The sequence below is a fragment of the Leptinotarsa decemlineata genome, unplaced genomic scaffold, assembly GCF_025532065.1.
Source record: "Leptinotarsa decemlineata unplaced genomic scaffold, Ldec_3_MD MMD2_tig00002974_RagTag_RagTag, whole genome shotgun sequence".
Classification (NCBI taxonomy): domain Eukaryota; kingdom Metazoa; phylum Arthropoda; class Insecta; order Coleoptera; family Chrysomelidae; genus Leptinotarsa; species Leptinotarsa decemlineata.
The window spans coordinates 9546727-9566857 of record NW_027412578.1 but is presented as its reverse complement, the minus strand read 5'-3'; the positions used below and the strand labels follow the sequence as shown (position 1 = coordinate 9566857).

The following is a 20131-nucleotide window of genomic DNA, read 5'->3' as shown; positions in this document are numbered from 1 at the left end:
CAGTGGAAAACGTCATTAAAAAAATGTTAAAAAAGAATAGAAATCAAAATTGTTAGTAAAAGTAATTTTTCTCGTTTTGCAGGTTCGAAAACCTGGCACATGCGACTAACGTTTGACAAGCTGCCTGGCGGTTGCAACCTGCACCGTTGCAAGCTGTGTGGGAAAATAGTGACGCACATCCGTAACCACTATCACGTGCACTTCCCGGGCAGGTTCGAGTGCCCCCTCTGCCGAGCCACATACACACGCAGTGACAATCTACGAACCCATTGCAAATTTAAGCATCCGCGTTACAACCCCGACACGAGGAAGTTCGATCAGCCGAAATTCGAGCAGGCCAGCGCGATCGCGAACGACGCGTCGTCGGCCGATTGATTTTGGCTTTACTACTATTTTTACTATAGAGCCATGTGCGAATCGTAGCTGGGGGGGACGCGCTAGCCCAAGGCAGCGCAACGCGTCTAGGTTTCTTAGGTTCTTTCAGGAAAGTCGCACGTGCCGGTGGTAGGCGAGAAAGAGAGTAAGTGCAAGCTTGGGTGGTTTGAGAAAAGGTTCTGACGGTAAGTACAAGCTTTTCCGAAATCACTTCCATTACCGGAGATGGTTTCGCTGTGGCAAAGGATGCCCAAATTAAGATAGCAGTGACCTCTTTTGCACAGTAGATTGATAAGGTCAAGAGCGGTCAGTATACTACATATTATTGATTCTCAAATTGATCATACACGATCTAACAAGTCTGGGCAGTAAAATTCAAGTAATACGAATATAGAAAAATTCAATAATACAATAACATACAATACATAGTGGAACCAGTGCTCAAAAACAAAGCATTCATGTTCCAACACCAAACCTTTCAATCCATCATAGGTCTCGTCAGTGGTGCTAGTGCCACCTAGTGGTGCTAGTTAGAACCTGAAAAGCATTGCTGATCTTGACTATCCTTAAAGGACAAGCTTGGGGGTAAGTAGTTTTTTTCTATACAGATTCTAGCTCAAAATACCATGCTTTGTCTAATGGTGTTTCAAGGTCATTCGAATGTGTCGGCGAGGAAGGTCCTCAGCCATCAGGATGAAGTGAGTAAATATCGTTTGGGTTGTCGTATTAGATGAAATAGAACTCGGAGATGTAGGTTGAATAATAATTCTAAACCATAAAAAGTACACTAGAACCTGAAACGACATTCTGTGTCTGTAGAGTAGGGAAGGTGAGTGTAGGCCCACAGCACTTAGGCCACATGTGACCCATTGTACATCCTCCCGAGCAGTTGTCCTCCTAGGTCATCGTCCATTCTGTCCTTTCCAGGAAGGTGAACTGATCACTGGGTGACATCTCCTTTATATCGGCAGGTGTAGGCCAAGACTCGCCGAACACACACTCTCCTATTGACGATAACTCCAGGCAATCCTGTTCACACATCCTGCATAGAGGTGTGTCCACTAGCCCCATATTATGGAGGTGTTTCCTTAGTTGGCTATTCAGTCAGAAATCCTACTGTTAAGCATAGATTTTTCCTGGTCATCGCCAGACATTTGTTCGGCCCCAGCTTCTCAGAGTCGCCCAGGGTGATCCTGGCAAGATTGCATCCTTTAATTCAATCCCGTCTCTTTAGGGATTGAGCATGAGTGTACCATTTGCCTAGTTCCGCAATTGTCGTCAGACCGTAGGTGCCACTGAGTCCTAAAATTCTTAGTCCAGCCGCTTCCTTGGCTAAAGAGTCGGCAATGCGGTTACCTTTACTCCTGTCGTGCCCTTTAACCTTTAGCTTTGGCTAAATCTTGGTGGCACTCTAGTACTAGCCCTGAGGTAACACACTGTCTGTTCAAGGCTAATAGGGCTTGTCTGCTGTCAGTGCAGATTGTTATGTTTTTGCCAGAAATTCCTTTCCTGGTTATTTCTTTTGTGGCGATTGAAATACCAGACAGTTCTGTTTCTGAAACGACATCTCATATTACGCGCCATATTTGTTTTTTCTTTGTCGATAAATTCTGCATTCCTTTTCCTTTTTTTTGATGTGCTGCACGTAGCGACCAATTATTATTAACGAAGATATAGCTTAGTGCCCTTCTGACATGTTGCGCCATATTTTTTTCTTTGTCGATAAAATCCGCATTCATTCACCTTTCATTCAATGTGCTGCACGTGACGGTGCGACTATTATTAGCGAAGATATAGCTTAGTGCCATTTTGGTATGTCGCCATCTTTGATTTATTCTCTACTCCACACTGACGTCATCACCTTCTCCCTCATATACACATACATATTGCATCGTATCACTCTTACACAACTTCCTCGAGTTGGGTGTTCCACCAAGTTGAGCTCGGAGGTCTGAAGTTTTGCAAAATGAAGCACCATATGAAAAAGCATGAGATTTTGAGCTGAAATCTGTATAGTACCTTTACTGAGGTACAGGCGATGACATTTCCCTTAATGAATAGACAGACGACTCGACACCCACAAATATCAATGATAAACGACGCAAATGAAAGTGTAACATCAAGTTATTCAGAACAAATTTATTTATTATGAATTAAACAAAATTAAATATACCTTAAGATGGCGTATGTTCTTCTATGCAGCGTTAGCTTCTAGCAGGGCCGTGCCCGTACCCCGATGGTTCAGCACGGGCCTGACTATTGAATCTTGTCCGGCGGTCGATGTCAAAGCTTGGCTTCGCAACTGACCACCTTGGGGGAGCCTAGTTTATCTTTGATATTCGAGGATGTAGTTGTCTGTCGATCCCATAGATGACGTCTTCATAAGTGGATATGTCATCGCTTTTTCTTTCTCAGGCTTGTCCTTTAAGGACAAGGCGTTGAACAGCAATGCATTCGTGGTTCAGACTAGCATCACTGATGAGGTTCATGGTGAGTCTAAACAACGTTATTGTTTTGGGCTTTGGTTTCGACTAGTTTCCTTGCAGTAAAAGCAGCAGAGAAAGAAGAGATGAGTCTCATGATGTCAAAGATTGGCTTTGTAACGAAACACGTTTGGGAGTCCCCTTGATTGTTGATATTTGTGGATTGAGTCTTCTGATACATGTAGACTTCTGGCGATCACGTCCGCACCTTAAAAAAACTCAAACAATATCTTTTAAACATTCACAATTGGCATTTAAAATTGAAATTTATATAAATAAAACAAATTAGAAAGGAAGAAATCAAATTTCATTAGAGATGAATATATTTGAAAAATTCGTTTTGGCTACCAATCAAGAAAAAAAATCGACGTGTATCAACGAAAAATCGTTAGAGAAATGTGAAGATGATCCACAGATGTTTTTTCTAATTATAAATCTTGTCGATGAACTCATCCGATACTACTTCCCGCTGCGGTTATTATCAAATCAAAATATACTTCATGGTCTGAAGTAGGTTCATGGACTAAATCCTATCAGTGAACAACTTCTCCCTGGCTAATACCATGAAGGGTGTTGGATTATATCCGACAGGTGTCGGTGCAGAAGTTCCTGCATATGCTTTTGTTAAGCTAGCTTACTATAGGTGAATTTTATTTCCTTATACGAGAATTTTGGCCATTCAGATATGCAGTTGACGTAGAACAAACACTACCTTGCACTGACGAGAGGCAAAGTAGTCCAAAACCGGTCTGCAAATGTGCCCGTTCCAAAATTGAAGGTCGACTCTTTCAGTTGTATTGCCAATTTCATATGCAGGAAATTTTCTGTGAAGATTCCTGCACTGACGCCTGTCGGATATAATCCAAAGCCCTTCGTGGTATTAGCCAGGGGAGTAGTTGTTTTCTGATAGGTGTCAGTCCATGAACCGATTTTTCAAACCTACTGAGGTTTACATGCAGGCATAACTTCTAATCAAACTTTGTATGCTAGATAAACTCTCTCAAGAAGGATGCAAAAGAAGTATAGTAGAGATCACTACTAATTTTCAAACCATTCACTATAAAGAAAAACATAAATCTATGATATTTTGTTAATCAGTTATATGAAACCATGGTACTCCACTGATGAAACAAACAATATGAAATTTCTCAGGTAGAAACTAAGATCCATATTTTTTATAACCTTAAAATTGTTTTTGAAAACTAATAATACATTTTTTATAGAGAATAATGTCTAGAAAAATTGAAATTCGCATAACTTTCATTTAAATTCTATTTTTTTAGACCTACAATCAAAAATACACTGTTATATAATACTCCCACAAAACCAATGAACCTCTCCTTCCCCAAATTTTGCAAATCATCTGAAAGATGGAAAAGTTGTTCCAGTTTATAAAATTAATAATTTACTCTTATTGAAGAACATAGACACAGTTAAGCTCCTGGAATAACGAATATGTTAAAGGTTATCCATATTCTCATCGTGCTGGGAACCGCACATTAAATAGTGATAACTCGTTAATCATCATCTAGCACAAGATTCTTGTTTTGAGGTTTGTCGTTCGTAGGGGAGGTGACACCTGAGTAACGAAAAAAGCAACAGATATTTTTTAACGGATTCGTTCAAAATTCATTGTTGAAGGATTATAGGAGGAATTATTGAATAGATCTACCAGAGAATAGAAAACTTGAAGTGATTTTGGGAAAACTGTTCGAGACAATGAGTGCTTTTGGGTTGCAATTATTTTCTTTTTTCCTTTGTTTGGAAGGTTCACACATTTTTTGTGTATAGAAATGAAGAAATAGAAAGCCAAAACCTTTTTTTCCCAAAAAATTGATCCCTCTTAAAAATATACCTCTTTCAATTTATAGCAATAATTTTAATATAAATCTGAATCAAGGTGTTTATTGTCGCAATTAGAAAACAGTGTTTTTTTATTGGCATTGTTTTTTAAATTCCCGGTTGTCATTTAATCGAGTATCCAATCATTTAACTCATTGTTTTTGAGCAATATTTTTAGTTTCTTTCGTGACTCGAATAATATCCAGGATATCAGGAAAATAAGGGAGACTGGTCATATTTGGATTTGTGATCTCTAGTATTTGATCCAAAAAATTCATCCATGAAAATGACTATTCATAGACTCCAGAGCTCAAAAAATTATATTTTTGCAAATATGTTCAAATTTTAGTCTTGCTTCGTGATGATTATCAGTTTCTTCAGATTTCTCAACACCACTTTTCATTGTTACTGCAAAACCAATCTTCGACATCAATCGCCAAATAGGTTTTTTGTGTCGCTGCAGTTTTTTATTGCTAGCAATTAGCTCTTTTTGAGCTTTGGTCTCATGACTCATCTGAGTATCAATGATGAAATTTATGGTAGATAAAAAGAGTACTGTCATTCAATTCAATATTCTTGAGATACAACGGCTCTAGAAGTTTTAGGTTACAACTGTTTCCAATTTTTATGGTGGTACCTAAAACACAGCTAGTAAATAATCATCTGAATAAACGAATTCGAAAGAAGCAGTCACAACTTTCTTATTGGTTTTTGAAACCATTATTTCCATTAAAGAGAGCGTGTTCACGAATACTTCATTTTTATATTTTAGTTAAGCTCTTTGATAGAAACTCTACGAGTTTCTATCAAAGAGCTTGTCCAAGCAAACACAAGCAACGTTGCTTGTGTTTGCTTGGACAACTAAAGACACGTTTTAAAGCAGTATAACTAGGGAAATCTAGAAACTTTTGATCAACATATCTCTCAAATGTGTTTTGGTTAACATTTTGCCAATACTGTAAGCAACATCATAAGCTGACTGATCATGTAATATATTGTTAGAGAACCTGAAACCACCCAAACTTGCGACTTTCAAAAAAATATGATATGCACAATGCTCTAATTAAATATTCAACGAACGTTAAATACGTAGAACTAAAATGATATGCTCATAGTATAAAGGGGCGTATTGTTTCGTTGGAAGCAACTGGTTTGGGAAAAGTTTTTTTTTACGAAATTGTGTCCAGTACTACGGCTAAAATTCTTCGGGTTTCTGAAGAATTTCCTTCACTGTAAACTGTATTGACTATTCAGGAGCATCCAATGAAATAATATGTACTAAGATCAACAGTTTTTTATGTTAAATACATGCAGTCCTATACATGTGAATAGTGGTCACTATGGCAGACTAACACCTTGAACTGTTCATTTGAGACAACACAAATATATTCATCTTTTCGAAAGTTACGGAAAATTTCTGCACAAAATTTTCTTCTGTTTATATTCTAGTCTACAACATAACCTTATAATCATTATTTGTTGAATACTGGTAGTTTTTTTCGGCCAAAATATATTTGTGTCTAACACATTAAAAATTTTATTACCTAAGAATAGTAAGAAATCTGTGATGTTTTTTGGAGTTTGACCCAACGGAACGAAAAGGAACAATTCATATTTCGTAGTTAGGATAAAACTTTTGAAAGAAAAGCTTTCAATGCCCGTCCGTAATTAATTATTTGTAGGACGTTTTGGATAAAAACGGTCGCTAAAAAACAATTTAGTTCCTTTATGATTGATAAGTGTGGTTATGAAGAAATCGTTAAGTTAACAGCCATATGCTTTATTCTTCATTCCAATTCAGATTGTTTTTTCGTAATATTGCGGGAACAAAATTTTCTGAAATGTCGGTCACACTTATATTTCAAAACTCGCACTTTTTAGTGTAGAAACATCGATTTTTCTTTGAATTTCTGAGTCTTAAATTTTTCTCACTTCATGTAATATTGTCAAACCAATTTTACTGTTTTTAAGTGCAATTTCACTTTATATTACCTCATATTCCCATCTCAATTTTTATTTAATATATTTCCTAGTTAGAACTTTATTGTAAAAATATTAAATTAATTGTAATTTAGGAATCTCTCGAATTTTACATAATACCCTTTTAAAGGGGTGTTTTGCGGCCTTTGAATAGTTTAATTACTGAACTAGTTGAAGTTACTATGTTATTTTAACTAAAACTGTAATCAAAATATGCTGATATACTTAACTGGCGGATAAAGTTTTTCTGAAGAAGGCATCCAAGCTCAAAATTTTCATAGTGAGGTTAAAGTCAGTTTATATAAATGACTGAATATTTTTTCTGGCAAGATATTTCTCAAGAAGGTCAGAGTTATTTTGGAGAACTTTTAAAGGAAACTAATGGTGATCGTCATATTGACTTTGGCGAGGAACCCTCAAATAACTTAGTTATTTGATGGTTACAGGTTTGAACTGAGGTATTTTCATGGTCATTTAAAGTAAAATGCTTGACCTTATTGTAACCTTGCAGATTATTTCGGACTTACCTGGTCACACATTGAAACATATAATTTTTACGCAATTTTCGTTTTCTAAAGCAAAGAGGGGCGGTTTACCTTCAAATAATCATAACCTCGCTCAACTAATTTTATTTGAATAGTCAAGTAACTCTGGTTGGTTACAAAATTGTTAAAGCGTTTGTATCCAAATATGTTATTGATGGGAAAGAAAGTTTTTGGCTTTCCACCACTCATCTTGATACAAAAAAAAGGATGAGGGAATCTTCCAAAGAAAGGAAGGAAGGATCAATTTGAAAATAAGTAACTCTATACATGGATGTGTAGATCATGCAAAGAAGTAACTTTCAGACACAAACTGAAAGAAACTCCTCCTGAAACAGCTACTTTCATATAAACATTCAATTACACCAAAGAAAAATATTCTATATGAACACTGAATTATACAGAAGATACTTTTCTCTACTAAGTTTGTATTTCAAACATTCGTTGTGGAATAAAAATCAGATATCATTCACATGAGTTCTACTTTAAATGAATGGTAACAAATTGCACTTACATGGAACACTGTCATCCTCACTGGTATACATGGATGTTTCGCCTTAAGACACTTGCCCTAAAGCTCTTCAGTACCAAATTGTATAACATTATAGAAAATACACACACTTCATTCATGAATTACGATTTTTAATGTCACGGAATAAGCTTGATCTGCTTATTCCGTGTCATCGATGACATCGTAATGACATTCATTCACCTATTTGATTTAATCCCAGCCAAGAGGAATCAAATTTGAATTGAAGGTGTTATATATTTTTTAGGAGTGATTTGGCTTTCCACCAAATAGGTGAATAAATTTCATTACGATGTCATCGATGACATAAGCAGATCAAGCTTATTCCGTGACATTAAAAATCGTAATTCATGAATTAAGTGTGTGTATTTTCTATGTTATACAATTTGGTACTGAAGAGCCTTAAGGCAAGTGTCTTAAGGCGAAACATCGATGTATACCAGTGAGGATGACAGTGTTCCATGTAAGTGCAATTTGTTACCATTAATTTCAAGTAGAACTCATGTGAATGATATCTGATTTTTATTCCACAACGAATGTTTGAAATACAAACTTGAGTAGAGAAAAGTATCTTCTGTATAATTCAGTGCTCATATAGAAGTATTTGTTTCGAAAGAATTTTTTTCTTTCGTGTAATTCAATGTTTATATGAAAGTAGCTGTTTCAGGAGGAGTCTCTTTCAGTTTGTGTCTGAAAGTTACTTCTTTGCATGATCTACACATCCATGTATAGAGTTACTTATTTTCAAATTGATTATTTCCTTCCTGTCTTTGGAAGATTCCCTCATCCTTTTTTTTGTATCAAGATGGAGTGGTGGAAAGCCAAAAACTTTCTTTCCCAAAAATTCATCACTCCTAAAAATATATAACCCCTTCCATGTTATTGATCTTGGAATGACCTTTGAGACCAACTTGATTATGACCTGAGTACACATTTTAAGCTCTAGCTATGTTGAAAAATGGAATTTCTATTGAAAAAAAGTTGATAAATGCCAAAATGAAAATGATGGTGACTTTGATCTCCCTGAAAAATCTCATGAGGAAATATTCAGATGCTCTGGACTTTCTGACTCATACATTTCGCAGATGGAATTTTGAATTCTTTATACCTATGTTGACTGAGTGACCGAATTAAAAATTTTCACTTTCAATAATTGGCTAGGAAAGGATCGATATGCTCGAAGGAAAAGTATTATTTTTTTTGCCGATAATTTGAAATATATGTGGAATAACAGACATTTATGCCAAAAAAAAACAAACGACCAATATATAACAATCAATAAAGTACGCAGGACAAAACCTATCAAATCAGTTTATGTCAAGAATACTTTGACTGTTGTGTAGTTTGTCTTGTTGTTGAGGAGTCTTGTATATTTATGATTGTAGGTCATTCTGTAAATATTTTAACTAGTTAAACACGGAAAAACTCACTTTAATGCCGTGAACTCAGTTTTGAGCTCTGGAAATTAAATAAATTATAATTTAAAACGTTCGTAAGTAAATAATAATTTTCCTTCGACTCTACTGATCCTCGCAACATCAAATTATTGAATTAAATTGTTATTTATCTGACTTGTTTACCCTCTATTGATAGAAGAAAAATCAGTTGAAACGTTCATGAGTCTATGAACGCTTCTAATTTTTTTCCAGAGGCACCTTCAGTAAGGCTCTATCCATTATAACGTACTAGCTGTACACTTTGTATATATTATTCTTCTGTGGTCCTTCGGAAGTAAAACTTGCGTGATACTTTATTTGTATAAACATAGCCTAACTCTTAGCAGATACAGTTTGAATGATGTCAATTCCCTATTCGTATTCGAATGGACAGAGAAGCGAAACAACAAATTCCAGGAATTCGTTATGAAATTATATTTTTGAACTTTTCGTTATTTTCAGGACTGTATCGCTAGTTGTAAATACATAAGTTTATTGTCTTTTTGGTGTTATATACAGGCGTGGTTCTTAAGGGTTCAGTTTTTATCTTGGAGATTGCTTATGTTCGTTTAAAGTTTAAAAATATTTTTACAAGTCTTTAAGACACAAAAAAAATTTGTTAGTTTTTATAAGAATATATTATCTACACTGAAGATTTCTTATATATTGAATATTGGCATTAACTAGTAAAAAAAAATTGGGTGAGTTTAACTAAAAAGATTGTGATATGATAGGATTGGTGCTAAGCAACCTTGTACTACACGAGTTACATTTTAAAACTGTGCAATATTTAGTTATAACAATATTTTTTTAATACTCTGTTTCGCGTTACTTCTCCGTATCATTCGGTCTCGAGCAATTTCCTCACCAAGTGGTAGCAGTTGCTCGTGAGCCATATGATTGTTGATGTAAAAATTGTACAATTGTATAAAACAGTTGAATCTGATTGTATAAAATACGATCTGTAAGTTTGTTATTGTTAACATGTTTCATTCTGTTTTTGATAACATTTTGTTGTTTGAAGGTTGCGGTTAACTTTTTGATAGTTAATTTATATTTTTATATAAACATATTAATATATCTATTGTGCTTTTAAAAATTATTTAATAAATTTTCATATACATTTACTATGAATTTAATTCATATAAAATTAGGTAGGGAACTTTTATTTTAGGAAAAGATCTTTTGGATAGTGAGTCTGATCTGAAAGATTCGTTTCAGAACTATAAAAGCTAGCCTCACAATTCAAAAGATCCCGAATCATCAAGTCTTGCCTTCGAGTTGCAAATTATTAAGAAATCATAATCGATCAAATTGACGGGGTATGCTCAGTTTTTCTTGTGCCAACCTGAGTGCAATACTTTTGGCAGATTTTTTGTCTGTGAAAGGTTTATAAAATTAAAATATTCGATATTGGCATGAAACGAAGTTTTGTATTAAAATTTTAAAAAAGATTTGTTACGCTATTTGTAACTCAAAAATTCGAACATTCTTTAAAAGTTTATTTTAAAATTTTATATTCCATTTACACATCCTATCTCAAGATAAAACTCATCAATGCTCAACGATCAAAACTGTGGAAAGAGATATTAAGACACCAAGTTTTGTTTTGAATTCGTTCATTGTCAATTTCTTTGTTACTTAAAAGTTGAAGGTAGTTTAGTGTTTGAAATAATAAATTTTATGTTATTTAAGAATTAATATGCATTCATCAAAAGCATTTATATTGTATTTTAATAATTTTTATTAAAAATGGTGTGTTTCAAAGATTGTTGTTTTATTCCTCCAGTTTAAGGTGTGTTCACGGATTTTTAGAAACTGTCATTTTTTTTCTAATTTCCTTGCAAATAATTCATTATGTTAAGTGAAATATTCAAGTTTTTTTCCCAAAAGACAATTTTGCTGCTCACAATGTAGCATTTATATACATATATATATATATATATATATATATATATATATATATATATATATATATATATACAGTGTGTCTCACTTCTCATGGAAACACCCCCGTATCTTCCGTAATATTCGAGGTAGAACGATGAAAGTCTCTGGACTGATGGAAATGCTCAAAATGCACCTACCACCTGAATGAGGTTGGCCAAAGTGATATACACTGTCCGCCACTCGCGATGGAACACCCCATTTTTACGGTAAATCATATTCATCGTTCCATCTCGAATATTACGGAAGATACGGAGGTGTTTCCATAAGAAGTGAGGCAAATTCGGATTTTTCAGTACTGAAATTTTTTCAGGAAAAAAGTGTATTCCTAGTAAGTTGGTAGTCCTGACCATGAATCTAAAGGAATTATGAGCCTATTTCTCCCCCTAATATGTTTTACCGTAAAAAATGAGGTGTTCCATCGCGAGTGGCGGACAGTGTATATCACTTTGGCCAACCCCATTCAGGTGGTATGTGCATTTTGAGCATTTCCATCAGTCCTGAGAGTTTCATCGTTCTACCTCGAATATTACGGAAGATACGGGGATGTTTCCATGAGAAGTGAGACACACTGTATATATACAGGGCTATTCAAATTCGTTTCTGTACATGGGGATCTCGTAAACGTGGCAAAGTTGCATATTTCAGATACCCATTCAATGATGTAAAAAAATCGAATATAGCACTTTTGGTTCTGGAGATATACAGGAAAAACAAAAAATAATTGTTTTACCTGTATCTTCTTTATTCGCATACATATTGAAAATCTGTTCACATTTTGCTATTGGCTTGATGTGGGCTATCAGAATAAGTCCACGAATATTTCATATAGTGTGTCATCTGACTTGGGCCACCCCCATCTTTGAAATTTCAAATACGGGTCTGTATTTTTTATTGTAGTTTTTGGATCGTCGACGTTCACTTCATACTGAGAAATTGAATTTAATTTTATATTTCGGGGTACATCATTAATATTTTATTATAATTGGGTAAATTATTCCCTTTCAAATTACGGGCCTGGAAATTGGTTCACTGAGTTGAATAAAACACAATAGCAGAGTTTTTCGAGAGTTTTTTTTTCATTTTTAGGTACCTAATCATATTTGGTCACCTTTCCATTGCTCTGAGCCTGCTCGTTATCTTGATTTCTTTCAAGGCTGGAGCCTTGCTCCCCTACCCTTCAAACTGGTTTTCGTCAGAGAGACAAGTTTTCTACAATGAATTTCGTAATTTGAAAGGGGGTAATTCACCCAATTATGATAAAATATTACTGAAACACCCCGAAATATAAAATTTAATTTAATTTCTCAGTATGAAGTGAACGTCGATGATCCAAAAACTACAATAAAAAATTACAGGTCCATATTTAAAAATTCAAAGATGAGGGTGGCCCAAGTCAGATGACACCCTGTATAAAAGATTCATGGACATACTCTGACAGCCCACATCAAATGCCAATAGCAAAATGGGGACATATTTTCAATATGTCTGCGAATAAAGAAGATACAGGCAAAAAAATAATTTGAGATTTTTTGGTTTTTCCTGTATATCTAATGCACAAACTTGACACACACGGTATTCGAGGCCAACTAAACCTATGGATTGAAAATTACATGACAGATAGAATTTTCATGGTCAAAGTGAGTCACTCTTTTTCATTGCACAGACAAGTCACAAGTGGAGTTCCCCAGGAATCTGTTCTTGGCCCGCTCCCCTTCGTTGTTTATGCAAGTGATCTTGCTCTTCACATAAAGTCCAGCAAGTCGTTTTATGCCGATGATACTAAACTGTATGGAAATGCCATAGTCGAACATCATTCCCTTCAAGAAGACCTCAACTCGATTAGTCAGTGGTGTGAGGATTGGGTTCTACCTCCTAACGTCGACAAATGCGTCGTACTTCATCAAGGAAAGAACAATTCACTACATACGTACACAATAAGCGGTCAATCGTTACGTTCAGTGTCCTCACATGTAGACTTGGGAGTGACTATTATTACTGACTTAACTTGGTCCGAACATATAATATCCACATGCAAACGCGCAAACACACTGATTTACCTCATCCGCAAAACGTTCCTCCATCTATCATATTCAAGTTCCATAAAACTCTACAAAACCTACGTTCGTCCAATCAAGGAGTATGCAGGTCCAGTGTGGTGTCCTATTCTGGTGCGCGATAGGGACTTGTTGGAAAATATACAACGTCGAGCCACACGTATGACTTTTGGTGAAGTGCGTCCAACCTATCCCGAAAGACTGAGGATGGCACAACTGCTAGCTTTTGACCAACGTCGACTTCGTGGGGACCTCATCATATCTTTCCGTATAGCTAAGTATAACTATGCTAATCAGAAAGAACTTTTTGTTTTCAACAATGATTCGCGATTACGTGGTCACACACTCGAATTAAAAAACGAAAAGTTCGCAACGAGGCAGAGACAATATTTTTGGTGAGTCGTATTTTCGAAACATGGAATAACTTACCCAACGATGTTATGAATTTCTACTCAGTGAACAGTTTCAAAAACAAAATAGACATTTGCTTATTTGCTTAATCGCCTCTATGCATATATTAATTATTTTTCTTTTCTTTTTGCATGCATTGTATTAACTTGTTGATATCCTTCGTTTTTAGGCTTACATAGGACTTTGTCCTCAGCCTTTATTTATATGTAATAATAATAATCTCCACAACCAAAAGAGCTACATTCGAATTTTTTACATCATTGAATAGGTTACTGAAATACGCAACTTTGCCACCATTTAACCGTACAGAAACGAATTTGAATAGCCCTGTATATATAAAGATGAATGAATAAGTACCATTCTGATCATTCCCACATTGATTTCAATTTAAGAGCCACCGGTAGACAGCTGTTTCAGCCTATTGGCTGAATATATATAAAATAAACGTATTCCGGAAAGGTGCCCAAGTTCAGGTGAAAAACACCTTACCCTTGCCTCTCATGTGAACCTAGGACTTTGTATGTACGTGTGGAAGATACCCGACGGAAAAAACAACAACTAACCCATCTAATGCCGCGCAGAAAACTAAAGTAAAACCATCAGGCGCCTTACCCCTTGCCTCTCATATGAATCGTCGGGTATCTGCCACACGTACTCACAAAGTCGTTGGTCTACTCTGTAGGTACGTGTGGCAAGGGGTAAGGTGTTTTTCACCTGAATTTGGACATGTCATATGCACGTCTCCGCAATATGTTTATTAGTCCGACTTCTACACCGGAGTATATTTGTGGAGTTGTTTTCGGACTTTGTCTGCAGATGGCGCAGTGGTTATCCTACTGAATCAACTGCAGATAGAGCTTATGACTAGTTGAAATTGATTTTGTTTGTTGGGGGGGACATTAGTCCCCCTAGCTATGGATTATACTGTAGACGACCCTCCCGATATCGAAGGCCCCAACACTCTGTCGAATGAGGCTCATATATCTTCCGATGAAAGATGAACAACGTTTTCATCCAATTCACCCCAGCCAGGCAGGGGTACACCGTGAAGGGCGGTACTGATGTCTGAGGACATTCATGCCGCCGTACCATTAACACCCACATAAGTTATGACCCGTTTGTCCTTCTGGCAAACATCAGTTTAAAGGGTAAGGGAGCCAGGCTCCAACCTGACTAAATTCAAGATGGATTTCGAGAGTCTTTATTGGGATAGGTAGGTTCAACGCAGAACAATTCGACCGCGATTCACTTTTTCTTAGATTCACTGAGGAATGCTCGACGCTAACAACAATAGCCGCCGGTTAGTTTTTGGGGGGCCCCATGCAAAAATTCAGTTAGGAATAGTCACGATAAAACAATTAACCATCAGAAAGTAAAAGAACCTAAAGGCTGACTTTCAACCAAAAGAGGTCAGATGTCAATCTAGCTGAAGTGCCCATCAGTAAGTTGAGGGGTGGACAACTTTTTTGGGGGTCTTTCCATTTTCTGTAGGTACATTTCTGACAATTTGAAAATCTTCAAATATACCATCCACTTGTTGACAATGAGAAGGCTATTTGCAAATTCATTGTATCAGGTCCACGATTGATAGAATAGTCAAGCCAAACATAAATGAATTTTCAACAAATGTTACGTTTCAACACTTTACTGCAGAATTTAACTGAATAATAGTTATAAAACAATACATTTTCAATAAGCTTGGTATTGGAGATTGCAGATATCAATGCTAAGAGTCAATGAACAATCAAAGTGAAATGAATAAGTTGGTAAGTAAGGTGAATTAAAAATTATATTGATAAATTTAAATAATGAAAAGATGATTTCAAAAGCCAAGTCAAAAGTTATAGACAGAAACTTCAGGGAGGGTTCTGGAAAATGTCTTCTTGAAATAGTCAGTGTCGATTAGGACTATTGAGCCTAAAGTAACTCGTACGCTATATAATAATAATAATACTCTTCATCATTACACATTATATTCTTGGAGAACAGTAAAACTTTGGATTATATGCTTTTAAGGATAAAAAAGAGCGAAATATCTCGAAACCAGATTATAGGTAAATAAATCTGTTACATGACTTGTGAAACGGAATCTTTGTCTTTCAGTTCAAATATTTTATCGAGGTAACCAATTAAAGTTGAAAAAACAGTACAAATCAAATGTTCATAAATTTTTTCACTGTTTTTTAAAACTATTTATTTGGTACTTCCTCATAAACTCTTAAACTACTGAACGGATTTCCATATAGCAAAATTAAAACTATTACGCGAGAAAATGAATTCAAACGGCCTAACAAATCGATGCATGTAACATCTACGAATCAAGCAAGCTTAAGAGCTCAATACTCTTCGGAAATAACGGCCATTAGTCGGTGATAGAGCCGCTAGGAAACTTTTTCGTTCAACTTATCACGCTAAAGACGATATACTGTCCTGCATTCCGCAACAGGTAACGGTTTGTATCCTGGTTTCAAGCGCATTACGCTCAAGACCGGCTGTCACTATCGAGTGATTTCGGGTCTCTGCGTGTCCTGGAATGTCAAATCTTTTAGTGAAGCAATATCAGGGTTGCGTTTCCAAACCCATCGGCAGAGACCAACACTTGAACTAAGTATCTCGACTCGGTTGGAGATAAGGCCATGTACACTAGTTAACACGTTCAGGAATTGGGATAAATGCTCCGCTAGGCTGCTTGGCGTTTCCCGAAGATTTGAGATATAGACAAGTTAAACGGCTAACAAGTACTAAAAAACACACTACAATCAATGAGTTTATAGAATATAATTGGTTTTGAATTATGCTTTTTGAAAAATAATCTTGAAAGTCTGTTTATTCTCACCTTTAACCGTATAAATGCGTCCCTGAGCTGAGTAAAAAAACCATTCTCAGAGAAATAAATTAATTCATGGCTGACAAATGTGAAAGTTAGATTGATAACTAAATCAAAGCTATTTATTAATTCATTATAAACAATTTTTTATACCAAATTCTCGAAAAATCGATCTAGGAATCGATAGCAAGTCTCGTCATCTCGTCATCGGATAAGCTACTCTGAAATGGGTAATAACGAACAAGAAGAAATCCGCACATATCATAACCTCGTTTTTTTGTTACAGACATAAAATGCTACAAGGTGTCGCAGCTCTTCCAAAGGGTCGGATCCATGGACGAGAGGAGGAGGTGCGTTCTGTGCGGAAAGATCGTAAGCAATACGCGAAACCATTATTATGTGCATTTTCCCGGACAATATTCGTGTACACACTGTCCCGCCGTGTACACCCGGAGTGACACTCTTCTCTTACACATGAGGACCAAACATCCGACCGTTGCTTAGCTAGTGTTTCCGCCTTAGGTTAATGGTTCTTATTTTTTTCGAGGATTGTTACCGACAGCATATTAGATCGATTTCCATTCTGCTGTTCCACCAAAACTTTGAGATCTAAATATCAAGCATCCCATTAGAGCGTATTTGCAATTAATTTTTCATTGAATTGGCCTCTTCTTTATAATGTGAAAAACGCAAATTAAGAACTGTTAGGAATAGCAAAATCGTTTTCAATATCACCAGAAGAGACCAGAATATCAGCTAAGAGAGGCAACTTTGCTGTTACACCACCAATGTGGAAGTAGGAACCTGCAATTATCAGTCGTCAAGTCAAAATATTCACTTCAGTTGATTATTCAACTTGTTTATTGATGGAGAAGTAGAAAAGCAAAGATATTTTTCCCATAAAACTATATCTTGTAAATACCCGTTAATAGAATTTTAAATTGTCAATATTCTATTAGGCTGAATTCCACCATTTCTTCAATTCAATTTGGATTAACTGCCTATTCATATTCTGGAATACCCTTGAACTCTTGAATTTTCTATAGGACACCCACCTGCTATTCAAGCAAGCCACTCCTTTCTGCATAAAAATTAGGTTTTTCTCCGGATGCTCTATCCTCAGCCTATCTACATGTTCTAGCGCCAAAAAACATACCAAGGAACAAAGGAATGTTCACTTCCAACAGTATCAACACAATTCCTCTCTAAAACATTACTATTTCTCCTCTGTATGAGTATTTTGGAACAGAGCTTTCAGAACTCGAACTTGATGATCATCTAATATAAGTTCAATTGGTTTCATCTGAAAATAGAGTATTCTGCCAGTTTCCAACTGTCACATATGGCGATGTAAGCGACACCATTTAAGGAGGTCCATTTTGTTTCGTCTTGATAGGTTTGAAACCTGTGAGTCTTCTGCTGTATAAACCTCTCTCTCTTTTTGTTTGAATTGAAATTGTTGCATGTGCTTAGCAAATCAAACGAGGTACTTCCCCATTCTATTTCAAATTTTGAGGGAATTGAAATGGAGGGCCAACGTTTTCATATCAAATAGTGTAATCTCATGACGTATTTCTATATTTTCGTTATTCAAATTGTCAGTAATGCAAAACATAATATACATTAACTTTCAACCATACTCTATGTGGATGTTTGTTGACTCATGCTCTTACATTTAAAAGTCACCAATTCCTGTTTTAAGATATCTTCTAAACTTGAACTATTTCAGGTCATTTAACAAATATTCATTCATGCTTATTTCATTAACTATACCTTACGATTTGATTTCTTGTGGAGATCAAATGGTAAAGTGTAGTTGATGAAAAAAATCTTGCATTTTTCCTATGCTTTAAAATCAATGTCATAGATGACGTTATGAATTGTGCATTATCATTAAAATTATGCTTCGATGTAGAAAAGTTGAAGAGATCCAAACAACACAACTTTTCTTCTTTTTTGTGATTAGCACATAGATGCTGAGTGCAATTAGTTTGTTCATTGAGGTACAGAATTCTGATTCTGGGTCAGAGTTATTGAAAATCCCTTTTATATCTTGTGAACGTTTTATGTTTTTTGTTGAAGTGGATTTGAAGTCGATCTAATATGACGATTACTGATAATTCCTAGATTCTTTACAGATATCTGTAAATAATTTATCTTATTTTCATTATACATACTCATTGATTCATTTTGGATGTTTTTCAAGGAAATTAATGATATATGAAACGTATAACGCCCTTTCTTGTTAAAACTTTAGTTCCATATTAATAACACTGTGTTTCCTTCAACATGAAACCCAGTGTAAGTACTATGTTTCTAAACAAAAAGATCAACAACTGATGACACAATTCAATTAATTCAATCAGATGAAGGCGAATTTGGAATTTTCAAAATCAATGCCACTTTGATTATTCAATTCATTCAGCGTGATAGTAGCCCCATGAAAACTACAGTCCTTCATTTCAAATACAACAATTACTTTTTTTTCATTAATCATTTTATTAAGTATGTGTGTAAGAAAGAGTGAAATTGAAAACCCTGTGATCAAATCTGAAATTAACTCATGTCAAAGAAATGCTCATTCACCTATTGAAATCATGTCAAATCGATGATTTTATGGTCATATTCCAGCTGCTAAACAAATTTTAAACAATCAAAGAATGTCAATTTTCACCACTGAAAATAAGTGTGGCATAGATATTTCCAAAGTCCTATATATACTATATACATTGTTTTTTGTTTGAGTATCCAATTTTATTACATCATTTATAGGGGTGGCTTGTTTTCTATTGGATGGGTTAGTTGATTCAACCAATGGCAATGCGTTTCTAATCACGTGACATACTTTCATAAATCGACGGGAGAAAGTTCATGAAGGCAGTACATGTGTCCTACTATTAGAAGATACTTTATTTTTTCAATATGGCCAACTTTCAGATGTACCTGGTGACAGTCTATCAAAGTACATATTTTTTTTACTGTTTGACCTCCATGAGACAAAGTAGTTTATAATATTCTTACAGCACCGAGTTAGCCAAAATACTTCTTTGATTGACAACTTGTTCATTTTATGGAAATTCATGTCCACTGAGGATACACCATAAAAATATCCTTTTGTCTAGTTGTTTTGACTAGTTGTTACGGACATTACACCATTTTCATGGTGTAATGACCGAAACTTACACCATTTTCACGGTGTAATCCTCAGTTAGCCAAAATAGTTTTTCCTAAAATTCTGGAGGATTTATAACAATTGAAAGTCTCCTGAAGAAAAAATTCTACATCCATCTAATGAAGTCTGTTCGGATAATTAACGAACTCAAATAAGTTCAACTTTTGTTACGTTACAGCAAGATGAGGTACTCTTTATGGTAGATAGATGACAATTGTCCAAAACGCTGAATCAGAAAACATGGTCCTTCAGAATGACAAATTAGATCATCTATTACGAACTTTTTTTTGAGGATTCAGGAATCTAAAGTATATGTAACACAACCACATTATATTACCGAGTTCATGGATAGGTGCGACTAACTTGAAGCTATGATATTCATTTATGTATGTAAGATTCATGAAAACGAATATAAAACTGCTTATTGCTTAGGAAGGGCTGATCCGATTACTCAAAATGAAAAAGTTTCGGATGGCGAGTTGAAGCACCTATCTAAAGAGGTGTCACAAGACCCTATGTCCAATGAAAAT

General features: G+C 35.4%; 1 protein-coding gene across 2 annotated transcripts in view; it reads left to right on the top strand.

The window, feature by feature from the left end:
• fru (sex determination protein fruitless) overlaps positions 1 to 19862 on the top strand; it is a 58163-nt gene extending 38301 nt beyond the window's left edge. The window contains exon 5 of one of the 2 annotated variants that reach the window (XM_023160322.2): positions 16716 to 19862. In XM_023160322.2, the coding sequence (XP_023016090.2) occupies positions 16716 to 16933 (218 nt within the window). In that variant the 3' untranslated portion in view covers positions 16934 to 19862. Of the gene's footprint in view, positions 1 to 82; positions 3711 to 16715 lie in introns of those variants that run through there. The other variant, XM_023160320.2, reaches the window with a different exon arrangement.
• The last annotated feature ends 269 nt before the right edge of the window (positions 19863 to 20131 follow it).